Below are 23,964 nucleotides of genomic sequence, written 5' to 3' on the forward strand. Positions count from 1 at the left end.
GTAAATAACTAAAAGTTATTACCAGCATTGAACAAGGAGACTAATAAGAAAGAGAGCCTTGCAGCCACGAAGTAAGTAGAACCCACATTAAATGATAGCCTCCTTCATCATAAACCACTTCTCCCTGACTTGACAAAATGTAAACTTTCAAGATAATATAAAAAAAAAGATGAAATAAAAAGTGAGAGAAATAAATTGCTGGGGCAGGAGAGCTGTCAGAGAGCCACCAAGGTAAGAAAAATTCTGCTTTCTGTCTCACCTTAAACTAGCAAACCTTACGTGAAAGAAACATGAAAACGAACAACACTTGTGACAGTTTTTGAATTCTGCAAGGCTTGAACAGAAGCATTTCATTTCAGAAAATTGGAAGATAGGAGGTTCCTTATTTATTTATGTCAGCCATTTTACCATCGTACCCTTCCCCACACTCAAGAGAGCCTTTTTTAAAGCCTGGGAAGCCCAGGAGGGGGTCTTCTACTTTGCTCCATCTAGAACAGTAATTCTATACATCAGAAGTAGTTATAAATATAGAGATAGTGGCAAAATTGTGCAGCAAGTCATGCCTGCCAAGCCATCATTCATCATAATGACATCATAAACCTGGAATGAAACAAAGTTTAAAGCTTTCATTTTTCTTTTTCTCTTTCTCCTGTCATTGTCATATAAAAAGAGCTTTACACACATCTGCTTCATAGTCCCAGCTCCCCCACTGCCTGCAAGGAGAATGAATGCCTTTAGGGAAAACACTATTGAGAAGAAGGAAAAAAAAAAAAAAGAGATGAAGCCAAAGTTGCAAGAGGTTATTTGAAATCCAAGCACACTGTTGGATCTGTTGATTGAAAAAGTAAAAGCAGGTGAAAAATATGCTTAAATTTGATCTCTGGCAGTCATTACTAGCACTCACTCTGAGACACTTGGCTGAATGAGTTTTTCCACTGCCACAGGATGGCATTCATAAGTAATCTTCATTGTCCTATTAACTGCATCTAACTGTTTGCTCTGAACAGGAAAGTTTCAATGTTGTGTTACAGAACTGAGAGAGATGATACTCAGTTCCCTTACATCAGGGCACAACTGGATGAAACCATTATGATAAATGGTTTTATTTTGGTGTGAAATTGAGCAGATAAGTTAGCCTTACTTGCCTTACTCACCTGCCTCGAACTGTAGGTAACTTGTAAATGGTTGGAATGAAAGATAACCAAAGAACAGAACTTAATTCTTTTCTGGAGACAGAAAAGTCTGATGTACAAATAGGTTTGTTTTTTTTTTTTTCCATATAAGTTATTTCTATCCTAAGACTAGAACAAATGCTACTTACCACAGCGCTCAGTTGTGCAGTAAGTTTGTCCAAAGTGCCTCCTGAATAATTTTTGGCAGAAGAGTCCAAGAATTCATTGATAGTTGAAGACTGAGTACTACCAGTCACTCCTCTGCTGGGTGACAATCTTTGCTCTTGCAAGAAACGTATCCTTGAACCTAATATGGAAAAGACACTTCTCAAACAATAAAATTACGAACTGCACTTTGCTTACAGCAGTCAGAAAGAACCTGGACATTTGTAGCTATGAACTGGCTTTCAGTACCATTTTGGATTTACAAATGATAACTGAGAAGGTTACAAAGGATGTAAACCACTCCAAGCTAACTAAAATCCACTTACTTAGGAATTTTTACTTTCTTAGAGTGGTCGGAATGTGACAGGGAGCTAGAATAGGACATCTTTTCATAGAATCATAGGATGGCTTGGGTTGGAAGTGACCCCAGGGATCATCAGATTCCAACCCTCTGCCACAGGCAGGACCACCAACCTCTAGAGCTGGTACTAGATCAGGCTGCCCAAGGCCCCATCCAACCTGGCCTTGAACACCTCCAGGGATGGGGCATCCACAACCTCTCTGGGCAGCCTGTTCCAGCACCTCACCACTCTCTCTATGAAGAACTTCCCTCTGACATCCAAATTTTCTTCTGTTACTTCTCTAAAGTTTAAAAAACAAGAAATCCAACGACTTGTAATGCCGCTGTACTGCGAGAAATCAAACAAAAATGTAAGTTGAAAATACGGGTATCTCCTTCATTTTCAATTTTTTTTTGAATTTGAGAAATCTGTAAGCTAGAATGGATGGATGGATGGAAGGTAGATGTCCCGTTCCTGAAGACATTCAAGGTCAGGCTGGACAGGGTGCTGAGCAACCTGATCCAGCTGTAGGTGCCCTTGTTCATTGCAGGGGAGCTGGACGAGATTGTCTTTAAGGGTCCCTTCCAATTCAAACAATTCTATGACTTATTCTGTCCATAAAATATCTAAATATTAAACTCAATCATGGAAAAATATCTAATATTGATACATGGCACGTTTTGCAGAAATTCAATCATTTCTTACTGTAAATTCAATCATTTAATCTTACTGTATTGTGTGTCATATCATATATTATCACACACAATTGGGACAGATGAGAGTCAAAGAGATATCCAATCCATCTGCATGTTCATATATTAAATATGGTTACTTTTCTTACTATATGCACCTATTAAAAAAAAGTTTCAACAGTCATCAGATGTCTTTCAGCTCAGCCATTAAATATATACAGCTGGTTTGTAGCTGCCAGGAGTTCTGGTGTTAAGAATAGAGGAGACAAGACCTGAGATTGGTAGGCTCTGTTTCACTCACAGTAAATCACTCATTTTGACACTGAGTAAGTGGTAGAGTCTAACCTTCAGAAGCACAGAGCTTCACAATGCAAAAAATTCTGTGGGCTTGCTGGTGCCCAGCATCACAAATAATCAGTCTTTAACGTAAATGTTCCTTTACTCACTTGTAAAATACAAATAGTAACACATACTCTACAGGACTGCTGTGAGAAATAATTAATAGTTGTATAATACCAAGTTCTGTGGATGAAAGCTGCTAATGCAAGTACAAAACATTACCAGTTCTACACTGTATTAAATTTCTCCTATGAAAAGTTTCTAAAAAGAACTTATCTATTTTCTCCCAGTATTTTCACTTTGCATATGAGCAAAGGATCTTGCACAGCAGTTCATTAAAAAGAGAATTAACAACCTATCATAATCTCACACAACCAATCTTCCCCCTGCTTCTATCTTACTAAAAATGTCCATTTAAAGACAACCTTGAGGCAAGTTTTTAAAAATAAATTATTTCACACAGTCTATAAGAAAAGATGATCGCTAGAAACAGGATAGTTAAATTCATTTAAACACCTATAAATGAAGCTCCAAATGAATTTAATGGTGCATAGTAAATTTAAAAGTTGCTTTATGGACAGTAGAATTACCAAAATGTAGCACTGTTAATGAAGTTTCTGTAACTAGTGACAAGCCACTCACAGAAAGAACTCAGAACCTCTGAGGAATACAGAGACCTTTAAAGAAACCTCAGCTATGTACACATATATCTTCAAAAATACCGTGATTACATACAAATCTTTTGTCTTTATACCTTTTCCTTTTTTTCCTGATAATCTAGTTAGGGCTTGGTGGGTTTTATTGCCTCTCAGGACACATCTCCAGTGGTTTTAAGATAAATAAGTACCAAGACTATAGGCAGTAATGCAAGGAATTCCTCCCTCTGACTTCTTGACAAACAAATATGCAAGCTCTAGAAATAAAAATAAAATCTATATAGATTAAGATTAAATAAGATTCTTCAGAAAATATGCCCACTGTTATAGCACTGGGACACCACAATATGCACAGGAGCTTTTCCTTTCCCCCCTGGGAAATCAGTATTTATTAATTCTTTCAGGATACAAAATTACTTGAAATGATGAACTGATGAATTTTGCACTATCCTTCATTAACATTTTCAAACGTTTTTGCCCTATTTCATCTACTTTTATTTGCAGCCTTCCGAGCTACACAGAAGGTCATGAATATTGGCTCTATGTAACTTCAGAAACTAATTACTCTCTTGTTGCAATGGATCTAACCAAGAGAGCCATAAACCACAGAGGTTCTTAGAGGTAAGGGTTCACATAAATGAGCTTGTTGTTAGCCTCTGTTATCGCAGCAGTAAGATGTTGCACATCTCCTTCTTATTTCTTTTTCTCCCATGCTTTAGAGACTGTATTCTGCTTTTATCTCAGCTGGTAATGTGTCCTGTTTGGAATAAATACACGAGTAGAGCTGGGTTCTCATAAGCTAATCTTAGGACTTCTCTCTGAAAAGAGCAGTCCTTTCTTCTTCTAGAAGCACTCATGAAGCTCTTCTCCCCTACCCTTCTCTCTTGAGCCAACCCTATTGCTACACTATGAGGTAGATCAAGGAATTCATCTGTCTGAAAGTCAGGTGTGTTCTTTTCTGGGTTAGTTTTTGGAGGAATTACATGTGACTGCACTATCAGAGGAATGAGAGCAAGAGAGGACTAGAAATGCACAGGCAGGAGAGATAAATTGAGCAGAACTGCTTTTTGCAGCAGCATGTGTTTGGGTTAGCCTGAAGTGATCAAGAGGCTTCATCTTCAGTTAAACAAGTAGTTAAAGGGTTCTTTTAAACACAGTGCCAATCATCTGGGTTTATGCTGCAGTGGGTAACCCCAAAAGCACTTGGAGTGAATTTTTAAGATGCCTTCACTCATCTTACTATCCTGGTTTTCATATATCTCTTCATGCTTCTGGCTATCCTGAGGGAGAGAGAAAACTAAGCTTTCAATGCCATGCCCTTTTCTTGTTGTTTGAGTTTGATAGGCACAAAGCTCTCAGCCAGGGACACATATCCAGCTTGTGATTCATCTGGAATGAATGGGAGATCCTCAGCCCAAAAGCATCCTCAGAAGAGTCTGGTAACTCTACTTTCTGCATATTATTGCCTCAGGGCACACAGCAGTGTAAAATACCAAGAAAGATCTCCATTAAAGATTTACATCCCAGGGAGGAAACAGCCCAGGAGACCCATTACAGAGAAACACACAAAGCTTTCAGAGGCGAGCGGTCTCACAGGTTGCATCATTCACAGATTTTAATTCTCATAATAAATAAGCAGGAATACTCTACTGATAAAAGCAGAAGTAGCATGTGCCCAGACACAGTACCTGTTCCTGCTTTGCTATTCATGTTTTGACTGCTATCAGAAACTGCAGGTGGCTCCAGACTCAGGTATGCCTTTATCAGGAAACTCAGCTCTGCAAATGCCTCATCCAATTCGTCTGCAGAAAGGGATAAGCATTTGGTGAAAAAACAAGCTTCCATCAGAACGAAGTCACAAAGCACAGAAAATGTAATCTTAACTCATGTGTTCTTAACTCATCCAGCTCATCTCTGAAAAATCTTCCTCTTCATAAGCAGCACATTCAAGCAAATAATCTGGAATTTGCTCTAAGTTTCTACACTCTATTCTACAGTTTCGTTTACTGTATTTTAGGGTTTTTTTTTTTTTTTTTTTTTGATGCTTTATTTTAACTCTAAGCTCCATAAACTCTTGACAATGACTACAGATAGTGTTTTTGTTACCACTATGATATAAATATTTCACCATCACTGTGATGAACTGAAAAGTGACCTCAACAAAAGGGCACACGCTGAATGAATTAGAGAAAGATTCCTCTCCACCTTCTGCTGCCCTCAATCCCTTACTATCAAGTAGCAAACATTGGTTTTAATGAAATATTGACCACTCATGTGTTGCCTGTCTCAGGCTGGAAGACTTGAACAAGTTACTAATTAGAAGAGTCCGACAAGGAAAATCATTGCAGCAGCCTCTCCTTTATAGTAAGATGCATATCAGCCGTCAATTCAACACTTGAAAAAGTCTATCTGGTCCAGAGATAATTAGATCTGTTAGGTCAAAAGCTCCTCTGACCTCTACTCAGAAACTAACAGACAATTAACATAAATCACTGAACATCTGTTTGACATTCTTACGGGAGACAACTCTCAGTATTGCTGAGTTCAATTATTTGGTTTCCTTTCTAGATGGGCTTGAGACAACTTGGACACAGAATAATTCACTCCTGACAAACCTCCAGAGCGTTTGGATTCCCGGGACAAAAATGAACACAGCAAATCAGTGATGGGATCCACCTGTTGTTGTAACAGTCCATTTCCTGCTGTTACATGAGAAGTCAGGTTTAAAGTGTAAAAGAGATTAACTCACCTGTGCTGATTACCGCATCAAAGTATCCTGGAATATCCTCACTTATTCTGATGTACATGTCTACTCTGGATACTGCTTCTTCTATCTCTGGCCTGCTGAATAATCCTGTCCTTCGTAGATGTCCCTCATATTTTACTTTGTTCATGGGTACCAACAGGATATATCTGGGTTTAAAGTAGGTGGTTTTCAAGCTACGCACACCCTTTAGAATGAAACAGAAAAGCACAATGTTTTGTTCCCGAAACTGAGCGTCCATTGAATTTATACCTGAGCTGAGGACAACTCTATTTATCACAAAGCACTGTAAAAGCAGTTCTGGTAACCTGAATCCAAGATCTCAAGATCTGGAATCCAGCTTGACAAAAGAAGTAAGTTCCAGGTGAAGTGCCACGATGTCTACATGTGAAAAGTGTTAAAAAATAGTACTACTTTATTCTAAACACACTTTTAAAGGAATCTCTTCAGTCAAATTCTTACAGCGATTTAAAGCATTATACTTCATCATACTTCTGATTTAGGTACCAATCCTGAACTTTCAACAGCTCTCATTTGCACCAACTCATTAATATTGAATAATCTTTTCTTTCTCCTTCTACATAAATAAAACAGAATACTGTAACCATGGAGCCCTATAATATGGTATAACCACTGCTTGTAACACTGAGTTTGGCTTGTCCTGCTCCCTCTGGACATCTCTTGACTTACCCTTATCTTTGTTTTACTTGGCTCAGCTGTGACAGCAATTTCTTTTGTTGACCAGGTGTGGTATCTATCTGATTTGTTTTCTCTTAGTGTAGTAAAACCATATTTTTATCTAGATAGCAGTAACAAGCAATTGTTCCAGGTACTATGGGATGTTTATGACTGAACAGAATAATGTAGAGTAGATAAATAAAGGCCTAGTACAATAGCAGAGACCTGAAGAAGCTGAGACAGGACACAGTGTAAAGGAGTACAAACACAGGACAATAACAGATGGGGCAAAGGCCTGACAGTACAGATCTCACAGCAATAAACACACCAGTAACAGTCATTAAAAAAAAATGCAGATCTGGAGGTGGACAACACAGGTTAAAAGGGAGACAAGAAAAAATAGTATCTTGCATACATAATAGGAATCCTATATAACCCAGAGCTGCAGACCGATGACAAAAGAGAAAGCTGTAAATGTGTGCTACCAAAAACATAAAGAAGTTCTCAAGAGGATCTCAGGAAGAAAAAGAAACTGCTAACATGAATATTCTCCCAGCAAAGGACTCAAATGTTGACAACTCATTTTAAAAACCCCCTACTAGCAACATCAAAGGCAAAACACCTTTCCCTTTTTAGGGCCAAAATTCTTCAGAGATTACAAAAAAATAGCAAAGGATTGTTTTGAACATTTTGGAAAAACACCAGTATCAAGGACTGCCAACAATCATTCTATTGCATGGTGATGAACAAATTGTCTCGAGAGCATCCACATTACTGCACTATAGAAAGTGCAGGGAAGCTTACTTTTTTTCTTTGAGGCATTCTTCTTTGCTAAAGTGGGCAGGAATAGAGAGAAACTAATATGACAAAACTGAACGCTGTTGTTCCATCAGAACTGAGAGCCACATGCTTAAAGCTGGGGTTTCCCATAATAATTCAATAGTCAAATATAAGCAAAATTATACAACAAGCAATAACTGGCTGAACATTTACTGGTTTTTAATTTGCTCAGCATGTTAGGTACAGAACTGTACTTTGATTCATTCAAAAAAAATTCAGAGAATAATTCTGTGGAAAATCCTGTTAATTTTGGTGAAAAGTGGAAGGGAGAATTTGGGGCACAAATCTCAGCATCTGGCTATGCGGCCACCTACAAACAGCTATGCTATTGTAAATTTTCAGAGATGACAGCAGAAAGCACCCCTACATTCAAGCCTAGGAACATCCTCCACATCTCAAGCTGCACCGTGAGTTATGTCTCTTTCTAATCAGGAAGTAATGTAGCAAACAATTTACATTACCACAAACTTCATTAGAATAGGAAGGTGGCCCATCAGGGATGGACAGGGAAGAGAAATAAAGAAGAGATATAGAAAGTTCCTGGTGTGCCCAATAAGTTTACTACATGGAGACTATAGGTTGAGTGACTGTCTAATGTGAAACAAGAAAAAGTGACCTTAAGATAAAGAATGAGAAAATGCAGAAGTTGAAACTGTTTGAAAGCAAGGAAATACTCAGAAAATTAGAAAAAAATAACTTGAGTTTCCTGAGGTTCTATAGGAGAATCATAGAATCATAGAATGGCCTGGGTTGAAAAGGACCACAATGATCACCCAGTTTCAACCCCCTGCTATGTGCAGGGTTGCCAATCACCAAACCAGGCTGCCCAGAGCTACATCCAGCCTGGCCTTGAATGCCTCCAAGAATGGGGCATCCACAACCTCCTTGGGCAACCTGTTCCAGTGTGTCACCACCCTCTGGGTGAAAAACTTCCTCCTAATATCTAACCTAAATCTCCTCTGTCTCAGTTTAAAACCATTCCCCCTTGTCCTATCACTATCCACCCCCACAAACAGCCATTCCCCCTACTGTTTATATGCTACCTTCCAGTATTGGAAGGCCACAATGACACCTTCCTGGAGCCTTCTCTTCTCCAAGCCAAACAAGCCCAGTTCCCTCAATCTTTCTTCATAGGAGAGGTGCTCCAGCCCTCATCTTAGTGGCCCTCCTCTGGACCATTCTAAGAGCTCCACGTCCTTCCTGTACTGAAGTCAAGAAAGGCCAAAGGGCTACTGAGTTAAAGATGCCCATCCATTTAAAGTTTCTTCAGTTAACAGCATGGGGTTATGGAGAAGACATAACTAAAGTTTACCTCATTTCCTCTGACTCCACATCCTGGATCTATAAAATGCAAAGGAGTATGATCTTAGGGAGGAGACAAGGTATACAAGGTGGAATCACTATCCAGTTCAAGAAAAGGGTAGATGCCACACCAAGGGACACAGCTTATTGGTTGATGGTTGGACTAGATGACCTTTATAGTCCTTTCCAACCTTAATGACCCTGTGATTCTACTTACAGTTCTGGGAGCATAATGAAACATGTGAGCCACTCTGCCACAAAGCCCTCAGCTGGAACATGCAGCTCCTCTGTTACTATCCAGATATTCACGGCTGCACAAGCAAATGAAAAGCACTGCAAATGTGCTTTCTCCAATGCATAGTGTGTGTCAGAATTGCAGCAGCTTCACTAACTGTAAGTGTGGACTCAGCGAGATGTAAATGTTAAAATCTGCGTCAGTCTCCTTTATCAGTAAAAGATATAGTGTAGATTAAAGGGAATGAACAGCTCTAAATTTTTAGTCTCAGCCTATGGACCATAATTAAAATTTCTTTTAATAGTGCTAAATCACTTTTGTTATGAGCCTGGCAGAAGATAATGGAGTTGGATAATTTCTATTCAGGTACATAACTCACCATTATTGTTTCTCATCTGCTAGAAGAGTCCACAGTGATACAAGTGCACATTATAACTATGTGACCTCAAAACTTCAGTGACAAAGGAGTTTCTTAGCTGTCCACAACAACAACTTCAGTAATATCCAGGAGTGCAGTAGTAACTATGAACTTGTAACTATCCCTTAGAGGTAGAGCTAAGCCCTACAAACACAGTGAAACACAGAAACACTCAGTATCATGTTTTGAGCACACTGTAGAGTCTCTTGCTCTGGAAGCTCATGTAGATAGATGCAGCTTTGGATTTTAGAAGGAAATGAAGCCTGCCTTTCCTCTTTGTTTCCTCAACCCTTGCCTAGTATACCACCAAAGGTAATGAAATGTTCTTAATTAGAGAACGAGATAAAATGTTGTTATCTGGGGATTCCAATAGATAGGAAACAAAGTCACAACAATGTGCCAAAACCTAACACAGCAAGACTTTTGAGACTCTGCCATCTGTGCATGTACACCTGACAAATCTCAAAGAAGGTAAAATCCCTTACAGAGATTTCATCTTTTAACAGTTCTGCTCCAAATATTGCCACCTCATCAGGAAAGGAGAAGCATGGCGTTGTTTTAGGGAATGTGCAGCTCTGGACCAGTCCCACTCTAAGCTTGGGAGAGGTGGAAAGAATATGGATGAAAAGTTGAGGATACCATAATGGAAATACCAATAACATGGAGGGGAGATAAGGTGACTGAAGATGGGACAAATTGATTAAGAAATTTCAAGATGACAGCCATGGGATGCACATGACTAAATGTGGGTATCTGTAAAGGAAATGTTAGGTATTGTTTCATGCATAGACAATGGAGAGCTACTTGATGCAAGCAGAGGAATTAAAGATACCATTCATTCAACCCAAAGAGTGCATCTCCAGTGACACTAATGAAGCCCAAAGAAGTCATTGAAATCCATCCACAGCAGGCCTGGCGTAAGGCCTTAGAATGCCTCTAAAGTCACTAAGTTGATAGGTCTAGGCTGCTGAAACAAACCTCAGTCAAAATGCACGAACTCCTCCCTGCAGCAGTTCTCACAAAATTATTTATTCAAAAATGTTTAAGCAAGATCAATTCTTACCTCTAGTTCTAAATGAATACATGTTGCAAGACCCTCTCTGGCAATTGAATCCACAGTGTCTCTTCCAAGTCCATAGCAATAGCCACTGTATTTAAAGGTTACTATAAACTTCCCCTGAAATTCAAAACAGTGAGTACAATGACAAAGGAAGTGTTTTAATGAAAACCACTTTCTTAAAGGAGCATAATTACTGTGAATTTCTTAGCTTGCTTTACCAACAGATTTTCTCCCTGACTAAATCATCAATGATAATAAGGCCAGTGGGAACACAACATTTGCAGAGAAGAGCACATAGCTGGCCTGCAGGGTATGGGCTTGTACATTGTTCATGGATAATAAAACACCAGAGCCTTGAAAACAAGCTGCTGACAGGTTACAGATTTCATTGGTTATTCATTCGCTCTGTAAAAAAGCAGGATCTAAAACAAAGGGGCATCCTTCTTTTTGACAATACATCAAACCATATGGCTATGCCATATAAAATAGAAGATACCAAAGAAAAGAGGACAGAAACAATCCTGCAAGGAGAATGCATAATTGGCCAAGAAATTTCAAAGTCAATACCTAACAACTGAAAATTTGGTTTCCAGCAGTATGTCTAAAGAAATGTAAACAAAACTGCTTGGTTACTGAGAGTTACTATTAAGAACCATTAAAATCAGTCACTTAAGACTTTGTTGGCTCCCTTGCTTGTACATGTACAAATAATGAGCTTTGTTGTGGCTTTTCAAGCCAAAATTTTATTGCAGGCAGCAAAAGACATCAGAAACACTAGCTGGAGGCACAATGCCTTTAGGGGGAATTTGCTAATATTCAAAAGACTGCATTCCTTGCAGGGTTACTGGAAAATTTACAGGGGAAATGACAGATATTTCATGAATTTATGTTTCTTGTACCCGCACTAGATACTTGTACATGCAAATAAGATTATTTCTACTTTATAATGCTATTTAAAGATTCCTACTGACCATCAGGCCTACTGAATAGCTTCTATGTATGCATACAGAAGAAAAGACAACATAAATATACAATGAACTTTTGGTTGTTTTATATGAGCTTTCATATTCATTCGCATAACCGTGAATGATGACTTGGATGGAAAAGTGAACTCTGTAGCAAACAGTCCTGCCAGAATGCTAGTGAGATACTCACCGCTTTCAACATTTTGTCAAATGCTTCTTGAGAAACAAAATGATAATCAAGTCTGTTTTCTTCACCAAAGTAAGCTGCCCTGGTGGTGTGACAGGGACTGGAAGATAAATAGTGTAATAAAGAAATAACCTGTTTTCAATCACAGAAGCAGCCATGGGATAGGAAGGGGGGAAGAAAGGAAGAGTTCTACAAATCATTTTATTTTTAAGAAGAGAAGAAATATGAGAAATATAAAGAGGTGCAAATCATACCACTAATGCAGCATGTTTGAAAGATTAACTCATAAATACACACAAAAAAGTTTAAATGTAACATTACATTTTGGCTATAAATCCCCTCCAACCCAGGATAGCCAGAGCTGAAGCTGTCATAGCACCCTGTAATAGAGAAACGATGAAACCATTTTTTTCCCAGTTATGTCAGCTTGTGAATGATATAAAGTAGAATCCTGAATACAGAAAAAGAGACCAGGAGTTAGGCTGAACTGTGAGGTTAAGAAAGAGATACAAAAACCAATCTTTAAATAGTGCCCTAATATCAAGAGGCGATACAGTCCTGGAACTAGGGAGATAAGTGGGACACAAGGCAAGAAAAGTAATTGCCTGTCACCATGTAAGGATAATGGGATAAGCTTCAGAAATGGGAACTTAACTACCAGAAAAAAAAAACAAACAACAAAACACTAAAACAAAACCAGTCCAAAAAGCCCCAGCTAAGTCAATACAAGTAGCAGTTTTGGATTAAGCTTGGATTAATAGCAGCTTTGCTATTCAGTGGCTCATGTTCTTAGGAAATGATATTTTGCTAATGGTTTCTGGTTTGATTTTGTTTTTAATTTTCACATAGTTGGATAACAGGAATAAAAGCATGACATGGAATTCACACTGACAGCATTTTCCCCTTAACTACTGTTGGACTGTTTTGGAAAGCATGGCAGAAAACATACCATGCTAGTATACCACCTACTGGGTTCACCCACGTTGCCACATTTCTGGAGAAGATTAGATTAAAAGATTTCCAAGAGACAGGGAGAGGTAATTTAGAGATTAGAGCTGGAAATGATAGAAAACAGAACCAGAAGCCACTTCATACCAAGTCAGTATTGTCTGGAGCATGGACCAAGGACTCAACTCTTGCTTTTCTAGCCTAGGATTTGCCCAGAGCATTGCTATTCTGAGTCGTTAATTTTCTTTCTTTCTTTTCTTTTTACATCAGGAAGCAATGGCAAATGAGAACAGTGTGCTACACATGGAGTCTGTAAAATAGCACTTCAAAGGCCTGATTTTTTCTTAAGATACTATGAACGCATCCAGCTTTAAAGGTCAATCCTGAGCACAAGCCAGATGGTTTGAGGGTCTAATTTACTTTATTTTTTGAAACACTTTTAAACATTACAACCCTTTTTAATTGCAAAGCCATGTTTACATTCAAACTGCTAGAGTATCTTGCATGAAATGCATTTTTAATGAGTGGAATGTTTGAAATTTAAAAGAGTAAGCCATAAAATTGCTTAAATCTCCACTGAATAATTAAAATACAACTTTGCTTTATGGTTGCAATTATCTGCTCTGTTAAGATTCTGTCTCTATTCCTCTTTTTTCCCCCCCTCGTGCATAAAACTTTTAGGAAATAAAATAGTATAAACAGTATAAAAACAATGCTCTAAAAAAAAAAACAACAAAACAAAAACCAAAGCAAAACAAACTCAACACACAGCGCTTAGAAAATTTCAATTGACATTCAATTAGTTTGTAATTTCCCATCTCATCTTTCAAAACATAGCAGTTTTTTTAAGGTAAGGAAAATACATTTTTCCAGTTGCATAACCCTCTCAGGTCTTTTCTTAAAATGTCCTTTTGATTTGCCTATTTATAGCCATGTGCTGGATTGGGTCATTAATCTGAGCACAGTGCAGGTATGTAAGGTTCTTCATTGTGGAGTGCTGTGTTAGCCAAGAAAGCCATACCAGATATTGAGGGACATGGTTTAGTGGGCATGGTGGTGATGGGTTGGTGGTTGGACTGGATGACCTGTTTTCCAACCTCAGTGATTTTATATTATCACATCAACATGCAGATTGTGATTCCACAATCCTGTGAAACTGAGAAACATTTCTCAAATATTCACATGCCCATGGTCCCTTTCTTATAACTTATGCTCAGTACCCAGGACAGCATGAATATGGATCCAAGATGTTGTGGCAAATACCATATATACGAAACTATGGCCAAGGTATGATTTAAAAAAATGAACAGATAAAATTGTGTGATTATAAAAACAACAAACAATTGAGAAAGAGTGATAAAATAGAGGAGAGACAGTATAACCCACATACAAGGTTTCAGATCAGTGCCATATAGCACGTGGATCTATAAGAGGATCTCTGGAAATTAGCTACCAAGAATAATGAGGTGAGTAGACAAAAGGAACTGCTTGTACCAGCTAGTTTTAGGTGCCAGACAGTGGTGATTTGACTTAGCCACAATTCCTATCTATGGGCACTGAATATAGGTATGTGATTCACAAAAGCTGAATCGCCCCTGGAAAGAGCTGGTTTCTCTCCACTAAATACACAAGGAGCCCAAGGCAGAAAGGATCCTAATTCAGGCCTTTCAGAGTGGGAGAATTACTCCTCCCAGCAGGTGATGAAGGCTGAAAAGTGCCATTTACTTTGATAGCACTACTTGCAAGATAATAAACTGGTCCAGCAATTGCACTTGCTTCTTGCCTAGCTTCTGGATGCAGCGTGCACATGCATGCTAATGTGTTTACATGCAGGTACGTTATAAAAATTTAAGAGAAATGGATACATATCTAAACAGATGTTTAGACTGAAGGGCATGTGTGAGAGTAGATAGAACAGATCAATAAACAGAGCATAAATGACACTTTTTTGTTTGCTTCCTTGCCGTTCACCTTTGAAAAGAACAAGATAATTTAAATGGCATTTCTTTTAAAGAAAGTATTTGATGACTTCAGGCAATTAAGCACTACGAAGAGATAAAATGCACAGCTACTAACATTTATTGGTTGTATTTAACTTTTAACTTCTTTTGGAAAAAAAAAACCAATAAAAAAACCCAGCAATTTAAGTCTTGATCTCTGTGTTCTTTTAACCTCAAGGAGTGAACTTACCCATATCTGAAGAAATTATTGAACAGTCTGCAGATCCTATGAGTAAGCTCTCTCTTCCCACAGGCGAGAGGACCAACCAATACCAGCATGGGGTAGGGAGCATCGAGACTAGGTAGAGTGCTACAAGAAAGGAAAACAAGGAGGCATTAGGTTACTTAGAAATAAAGTCTTCACAACATTGCATAAAGCCCCTGCAGAGATTTCATCATCATTTCCACTAATTTCCCCTATCTATCACGCTATTCACATTGTTCACAGCATAGATTAAGATCAGGAAAAGTGTGTGCTCAGTTTAATACACTCTAGACATAAAAACAGAACAGAATGCCACAATAAAGACCCCTAGGTCTCTTTTGCTGAGGGTATAATATTATGTGTACAATATCTTTCCTGATTTACAGTCTTTTTGAAGTTGCCTCTGCAGTTATGGCATTGCTGGGTTTTGTTCAAGAGTTTTCCAATTCTATTGCAGGGATGGTAATATTTTAATGATCGGGACAATGGGCATGGAGTGAACCCCAACTCAGTCCTACAAATCTGTATGTACTCCTGCATATATTCTTGCTCACCTTGCCAGATGAAGGTAGTAATTTGTGAAGAGCTCTTCAGTTCAGTACAATGAGAGACACTAAGAAACTTAAACTCCACCGAACACAAATAACACTACAATGAAAGAAATCAAATAGTTGCAAAACACAAAGCCTTTGCTTTGGCTTCATTTTCTCCATGCTGTGCAGATGGTTTGATTCTTGAATTTCCTCTTCCAGCTTTAAATACTGGAATAAATGGCATTTCTGCATTTCTGGAAGTCTAGCAATTTAGGCATATAAAAATAGAATGTAACTTTGAACTCTCATTTTTAAATCTCAGTTGGGCTGTAAGATCATGCCACTTGATAACACGTCAAAAATAGCTGAAATAATGTCAGAAACACACATTTTTAACTAATGAATAGCTTTAAAACAACTTCAATTTTAAAGGAAGAAAACCACCTCTGTGCACTAGGATTACATTTAATGTGATTTACAGCAGGTGAGCATAAATTCCTGAAAACAGATTCCTTTCTTTTAACTCTTCCCTTGCACATGACAAGATCCACAAGAAGTAATGATGCCCATCAAACACAAGCAGGGGGAGAAATATAAATAAATAAATAAGTAAAATCACAGTAATAGCTTTACATCTATTTAGGTTCAACAAAACAACTCCATCTTCTACCAGATTATACGGACGTAATGGGACTGAATGTTTGAGAAGCACTGAGATAATAATGTAATTCAGTCTCCTAATTCTCCAGTGAAGTAGATAAATACTACCCTCATAGAAGACATAGCACACACACACACACCCCTAATAAATTGTCTGGCTTGAGGCTGTATATATGTGGGGTTACTAAATTGTAAAATGAAGCAAGACCCTGGTCCAGTGCTCCATTTACTGGACTATTTTCAAGCAAGAGAGCAGCAGCACCATTTGGAGACCTAAGGTTGTTTTGGTTTTGTTTATAAATGTACTGTGACATTTACAAAAATTAGACAACATTAACACAATAAGCTTATTAGCAGAATCATAGAATAATTTTGAGTTGGAATGGATCTTTAAAGGTCATCTAGCCCAACTTCCCTGCAAGGAGCAGGGATATCTACAGCAAGTTCAGGGTGCTCAGAGCCTATTTACTTGGGATTGTCATTCTCTTTGAATAAATTCCCACTGCTAGAATAGAGGAACATATCTTCACATTCCTTGGATTTATTGTTTCATTGGAAGAACGTGGAGAGCATTTCCAAAATACTATCTGTCATTACATCACCACTTACCTATTCTCAGAAGTTTTGGTTTTGCTAAATTGTAAAAGCAGGATCTGGTAAGGAGTTCTTGGTTTATTTAATGTTCATCTTTCAACTTTCTTTAGCGAGTAGAGCAATACACTGCTGTGAACGATTAATAGATTTCAAGGCCAGAAGGGACTCATGATCATCTAGGCAGGTCCCCTTCATCATACTGGCTCCCCAAGTCAGTTCTTGTTTCAAGCCTGACGCTGAGGGTTCTGTCAGAGCATATTTTAATTAAAACGTTCCAGTTGTGAAGATTTCTTGGTACCCATGGTAAAATGTTCCAATGGTTAATTACATTCATTGTTAAAAATAATCCTGCCCTCTTTTTTCTCTGAATAAATTTATCCTCAAAAGCCAGATAGTAAGTCTCATCATGTGCTCGCCCAATAGACTGAAGAGCCCTCTGTTATTAAATTTCCACTCCCCCCACAGCAGTTATAACTATGTCAAGCCACCTTTTTAAATGTCACATGCATTTAGAGTCAGGGAAAAAAATATACATAATATTGTTCAGTGGTCTGTTACTATGTAATTAAAGATAGCATCAGGAGGCACACAGAGAGGGAATGGCATAAGTAACTTATGCTAATATTTTCTGACTGGAGTAAGTAACAGTATAACCTCTTCCTTTGATTTCAGGCTTTATTTTTAATAGAAATATTACTAAAAACAGAATTAATTATAAACTCATCTAACAAGATAGATGCAAATGAACTACACCAATCTTGTTCCAGTAAGCAGTTTATAGCGTGGAAGACAGCAACGTATCATCATTAGGAAGATTTCATTAATGACTGTGTTGTGTATTTTCCAGCTGAGCATAGGCAAACACTCGAAGCATCATTAACAATTTTGGTCACTACCATAAATATTGCTTTGCTTATTTATGTGTTTGTGTACACGATGCCTCTGACAGAGTTGTTCCTTTCTAACAAGGAAGATACACAGGCACAATCCAATAAACAAATATTTAAATAAGGCCTATGTCTGCATTGGAAGAAATCCATGCCTTTAGGTAAAACTACTCTTTTTGGTTTGGTTGGTTGGCTTTTCTTTATTTTTTTAATAGGCTGATACAAATTCTCAGAGCTATCATCACCACAGGGATAGTTCCTATCTGTCATCATCAAGCCCAGAAATAAAACCAGCTTTGCAATACAGACATCTAAAAATGTAAATTAAGTCACTGAATCATGGATCTTGAATCATGTTACTTAGCTGTGAATTAAGATGCCCATAATGGTGCTGAGACAGGATGTTGGGCACAAACTGATTTCAACACCCACTGTAGCTGATAAAATAACAAACCTCTTATATGTCATTGTATCTTCTACCAGCGTACGTCAAAGCACTTTCCAAACTTATCAAGCAACTATCATAATTCATCTACAGAGCAGCAAAGTAAGCTGATTTCCATTTTCTAAATGAGAAATAAGATAGAGGAGTGAAGTCACCTGGCACGACAATGGCAATGTCAGAAAAAGAACACTGATTTGCTTCTCCCTTCTGTTCTTTAAATGGCAGGCAGCATCATCTCCTCCCACAGGCAGAAGTTGGACTTCCTTAAGTACAAACTTGAAAATTTTGCCTTATAAATATAAAAACATGCCCCAAAGCCACAAAATAAAGCCATTTTGCTCACGCCAGTATGCCAGTAGCGTGAAGAGGAATAAGCAGAACAGGAAGAAATGTTTTACAGCTCTCTTCTCCCTCTAGAGACTTTCAAATTACCTTTTAGAAATAGAAATTTTACATCTCTCATTTATGGTGCAAATGGCCATCTGTTTCAACAGATTGTTTAAAAGAAATGGAGTTGTGGACAATCTGTCTCAGACTTCAGAGGTGAATGACTAACTTCATTTCATAATCCATTTCAACCAAACAAGATCTGCCTAATTTGCAGACTGCTAACAGAATACGATGGAACATGTCCTCTTCATTAGATTAATTTAAAGGTGGGAGAGGGACAGAAAAATGTCCCTCTAAATATGCCAACATATTCTCCTTTACATGAGTGCCACCCTCAGGAGCAGATGTGAAGTGGAGGTAAGCTTACCTGTCAAAGATTCTCTGGGGCTGCAGCATGCTATACATAAGCTGAGTCATATGATCTTTAGCAGCAACAACTTCTGGAGGAGGGTCATATTGATTCACAGCATCAACCTGTCTCCAGAGTTTAGGGACAAAAGAAAGAAGAAGGGCAGTGATGTAATTGTTTCCAACTGCAGTACGTTTCTAAGATCACTATGAATAATGAGGGCTTCATATTTTTGAGGGTCAGTCTTTGCGTTTGGCTTGTCTACAAGCACTCTGCTACATAAATGTTTTGGGGAGATTTAAACACAGTCTGATAGATGGATGGAAGGTAGCCAGAAGTAGCTCACCATCATTAATATATTCAACCTTTTACTGGAAAGAAAACAGGATGCTACATAAGACACAAGGTAATTCTGCTTAGGTTTTAATTATCCATTAATTTGCATCCTCTCAGTGCTGGTGGAAGATGCCAAATTAAAATCCTTGGGGACTGAAGCCATTCATTTATTTGTTAGAAGAGGAACAGAATGGGTATTAACAAAGTAAGCAAACTGCAGTTTTCTCCTGACAAAGCATTTCTGCCTTTTCTGGGAGGAAGAGCATTGAAACTACAAGGACTCTCCCTATTTATTCTACTGAGGGTATTGACCTCTAATGGGCCATATTTACTTTATTTATTTTTTTGTTATTAATGCTTGCTTCTCCTATAATAACCTGAGGAAAGGATTTTTGAAGTAACTTCAACCACACAAAAGTTGCGTGCTAGTCTCAATCAGTCATCTAGGCTTACTTTTACAGTCCATAAAGAAAGAAAGATTTCTTGAATAGATGTGTGTAGAAGGAAAGCAGATTGTCACATGAGACAAAGAATAAGATCAACATTTCTGGTATCATCCATTCATATTCATGATAGCAAGAGGCTGGCATTAAACAAGAGTCTTGATCCCTTATGTTTATGCAGCTGAAGTTAGGAGTGACGAATTTCCTGTAAGGATCCTTTATACATTTTTTTTTAAGAATGCTTCCCTTAAATCCAACACCAATATGCAACTGTTAATCCTAGCAGTTCTAGCTATAGCAGCACTAGAAGAAAAGGTTTATATTACAATAGAAAGTTACTGTAAGCAGTCTGAGGATTTGTCTGAGGGAAGAAGATTTTACAGAGAAAGCTGTATTGAGTAGACCTGGAAACAAGTATCATTATAACATCCAGAACACATTATAAAAGAACACATTATAACCACAGCTGCTAAGAAAATATTTTGCCCAGAAAGGCTGTGGATGCTCCATCCCTGGAGGTGTTCAAGGCCAGGTTGGATGGGGCCCTGGGCAGCCTGGTCTACTATTAGATATGGAGGTTGGTGGCCCTGCCTGCACTGGGGGAGGTTGGAGCTTCATGATCCTTGGGGTCCCTTCCAACCCAAGCCATTTCATGATTCTATGACTCTGTTTCTCCACAAAACAAAGCTTTTAGCTAAGTTTTGCATTTTCATTTACATGCAAGTGCTCCATATCTGGATTTGGAAGCAAAAGTCTCCGAATTTGTAGTCTCTCATGTAGTCTGAAATATGGGAGACCCATCAAACTCAAAAGACAAAAAAAACTATATTTCCATGCACAGTTGCTCAGGTTTTTTGTTTGTTTGTTTGTTTGTTTGTATTTGCATTCTTTATTTAGAAAAAATTCAGAATGATACACTTACATACCTTTTCTTCCGCTGAAATATTCTTGAGATCCAGTTCTGTTAGTTGTTGCAACATGAAAATCACCAAGAGCCAATAATCTGTTTGTTCCTGAAGAAAAAAGTACCTAGATTCATCAATCTAATATTTAATATCTATCAGCTGAAATTAAATTAGTTTTAATACAATGTGATATAAAAAGACAGCTGGAGACCCCAAAGCATTATCTATTCTAGGACTACATAATCATCTATGTCTAATACTTCCAACCTTAGAAGGACTGTAGGAACTTTAAAAGAGAACTTGCATTATATAAGCATTTATAACAATGAATTTAAGTCTGGGACGATAAAAACGAATAATTAAAATTCAAATAAAAAGTTGACACCAATAACCAAAACTCAAATGGCTGTCTTAAGATGACTGTTGTTCATGCAAACTATTAAAATAGGAATTTAAAGGAATAGGATCAGAATCTGCTTAAGAGCAGGTCATACAAACAGAAAAAGGCTTTCAGTACATAGAGGGGGCCTGGGACAGCCTATTTCAAAAGAAGAGTCAAAGAAAAGTTGAGCTGTGTAAGAAGATAGAGAGGATGTGTTTTCAGTCATTTTTTCAGTTTAACTAGCCTACTCTACTTTTAATTGGTAATAAATTAATCTTCCCCCAGTCAAGACTGTTTTGCCTGTGGTCATAATTGGTGAGTTATCTCCCTGTCCTTATTCTGAATCATGAGTGTTTTCATCTTACTTTCTCCCCATCTTGCTGAGAAGGGGAAGTGAGAGCATGGTTTGGTGAGCAACTGGAGGCCAACCAAGGTCAATTCAGCACCAATTCAAGCAATCTAGAAGTCACAAAAGTCAGGAAAGATTCATCTTGGATTACTCAGGACAAGTTACAAATGCAGAGTCAAAGTCAGTATATCTGACATTTTGTGAATCATAAAATCATTAAGGTTGAAAAAGACCTCTAAGATCAGCTAGTCCAACTGTCCACATATTACCACCATGCCCACTAAACCACGTCACCCAGTGCCACATCTACACATTTCTTGAAAACCTGAATAAAACAGATGTTTAATTCATTAGTCGAGGAATATTAAGGGAGTCATAAATGAGAACTGAGTAAATCCTAAAGATGAAAAGATGATAGAAATTCAAGATATTTGAAAAGGGCTACTATTAACTTCCTTGGAGCTTTTCCCATGAACAAGACTGTACATTCAAAGCAAACAAAAGTGGGATCTTCTACCAAAAAAAACTCATTGCATACTATGAATACGAAAGTATTAAAAAATGGAATTGATCAAATTCATGGATTTATTGTGTGGATATGAAACATGATTCATATATAGCTTTGGCTAGGAAGTTCCCAAAGAAAGGTGGGTAAACATGCTGGCAGAACAACTGCTCATCACTACTTTGTTTCTTATCCTCATTCCCTGAGATGACCTGGCTACTCTCAGCAACAGAAAAGGAATCTAAATGGAATCTAGTGTGATGCAAAACAGCAGCTCTAGGTTCATATTTTTGCCCTCATTTTTACTTTCTTCTTACCTGCACAGGATTTTTCAAAAGATTTAAAGCCCTGAGGAGAGGCAGATCTTGAATACATTCGAGTTCACTCAGCTCAGCAATCTAATTAGCAACAAAAACAGAACATAAATTAGCAGCAACAGAGTCAATGATAACTATGGGAAAAAAAAAAAAGTTTTTAATTCCAGTTTCTAAAATCTGGAAATAAAGAAGTCATTATACTCACAAACTGGGTATACATGTTAACTGCATTCAATAAGGCATTTTCAGCCACTAAAGGCAGACAACTTGGATGTTAGCTGGAGAAGCAATATAACACAGTAATTTCGAACCACCTGCGTTTTTCCTGTTCTTTCAAACGTCAAGCCATAACACATTTAACTTTTATGTGGCTGATGTGCTTAAGTGAGGCAATTCTGCAGTTATATTTGCGCTTCACGACTAGCGAAAATAATTCCTTCTAAGGAGATTTTCTTTTCACTGAAGCTCAAGTTAGAACACCCTATCTAACTTGCAGCACTTAACTGAAAAGCATCAGCATACTTATTCTTACCTCTATTTATGTCCAGAGGGTAATGCATCATGCATCCCACTTAGCGTTTCATCTATCCACAAAGAAAACCTTGGTTGGCTGCACTCAGCCATATCCATTAAGCTTTAGAAGTTATATGGGACTGACCAAAGCTTGTGTGCCCAAAGTGAAGTCACGCCAGTGGCACCCAGTGAATAGTTGTAATGCTATCAGTTAAAACAAAGTGGGTAAAAAGGAATTCCTACTGATTCATTTTAGCCATCGGTAAATTAATTAGCTCAGATCACCAACTTCACAATTTCACTTTATAATCAGTGGAAAAAGACAGTTTCAGAGGACATGACCCATGCAAGTCTGGGATGAATGGATTCTAAAGAGACTAATTTTCCTTCAAATGCTGGAAGACTGAACCATCCCCATGTGTTAGTTAGCTTATGTGAGGTTTCTAAAAATATAAATCTCAACCACACCCTATTCAATATTCCTTCTGAGATAACAAGCCCCCTGCAGAACAATTTTTACTAGGTTGCCATTTGAGTGGATTTCCCAGATAGGTCAGAAAACCCAACAGTCTATAACTGAAAACCCCTAAATATATATGAGTTATGTGTGGGTTATATATGGGGGACCCAGCATAAGAAAGACATGGAGCTCTTGGAATGGTCCAGAGGAGGGCCACTAAGATTATCAGAGGGCTGGAGCACTTCTCCTAAGAAAAATGATTGAGAGAACTGGGCTTGTTTAGCTTGGAGAAGAGAAGGCTCCAGGAAGGTATCATTGTGGCCTTCCAATACTGGAAGGGAGCATATAAACAGTAGGGGGAATGGCTGTTTACGAGTGTGGATAGTGATAGGACAAGGGGGAATGGTTTTAAACTGAGACAGAGGAGGTTTAGGTTAGATATTAGGAGGAAGTTTTTCACACAGAGGGTGGTGACACACTGGAACAGGTTGCCCAAGGAGGTTGTGGATGCCCCATCCCTGGAGGCATTCAAGGCCAGGCCGGATGTGGCTCTGGGCAGCCTGGTCTGGTGGTGGGCAACCCTGCACATAGCAGGAGGGTTGAAACTAGATGATCATTGTGGTCCTTTTCAACCCAGGCCATTCTATGACTTTATGATATATGTGAGAGCTACATACTGCAGATAAACCTACTGTCCTCATCGGCCCAACTGAAAGCATGTGGGATTACTCCAGAGGGACAATTCCACCTTGTGGATGCAGAAGAGAAATACAACAATGAGCATTCTGTCCTATGTCCGCTGACTGGCCCTACAGATCTGCAGAATATCATGTCCACCCAGCTCTCCAGAGACACCAAGCAGCTGGCATCCTACTCTCACCACAGATGCAGGCAGACCAACCTAATTTTACCTTGGAACAATGAGTTCC

At 38.3% G+C, this 23,964-nt stretch overlaps 1 protein-coding gene across 10 annotated transcripts in view; it reads right to left on the reverse strand.

The window, feature by feature from the left end:
* The window catches only part of LRGUK (leucine rich repeats and guanylate kinase domain containing), a 51,903-nt gene that overhangs the window by 14,831 nt on the left and 13,108 nt on the right, over positions 1 to 23,964 (reverse strand). For all 10 annotated transcript variants that reach the window (XR_016463392.1, XR_016463396.1, XM_031605111.2 and 7 more), the window contains exons 8-16: positions 22,063 to 22,143; positions 20,531 to 20,617; positions 18,844 to 18,950; positions 14,953 to 15,072; positions 11,818 to 11,914; positions 10,666 to 10,779; positions 6,115 to 6,316; positions 5,054 to 5,167; positions 1,322 to 1,479 (exon numbers count right to left, since the gene is read on the reverse strand). Coding sequence is in view for 8 of the 10 variants with exons in the window: in XM_031605111.2 (XP_031460971.2) it covers positions 1,322 to 1,479; positions 5,054 to 5,167; positions 6,115 to 6,316; positions 10,666 to 10,779; positions 11,818 to 11,914; positions 14,953 to 15,072; positions 18,844 to 18,950; positions 20,531 to 20,617; positions 22,063 to 22,143 (1,080 nt within the window). In the remaining 2 variants the exon portion in view is untranslated. The remainder of the gene's footprint in view (positions 1 to 1,321; positions 1,480 to 5,053; positions 5,168 to 6,114; positions 6,317 to 10,665; positions 10,780 to 11,817; positions 11,915 to 14,952; positions 15,073 to 18,843; positions 18,951 to 20,530; positions 20,618 to 22,062; positions 22,144 to 23,964) is intronic.

The sequence above is a fragment of the Phasianus colchicus genome, chromosome 1, assembly GCF_987193195.1.
Source record: "Phasianus colchicus chromosome 1, bPhaCol1.hap1.1, whole genome shotgun sequence".
NCBI classification, from domain to species: Eukaryota; Metazoa; Chordata; class Aves; order Galliformes; family Phasianidae; genus Phasianus; species Phasianus colchicus.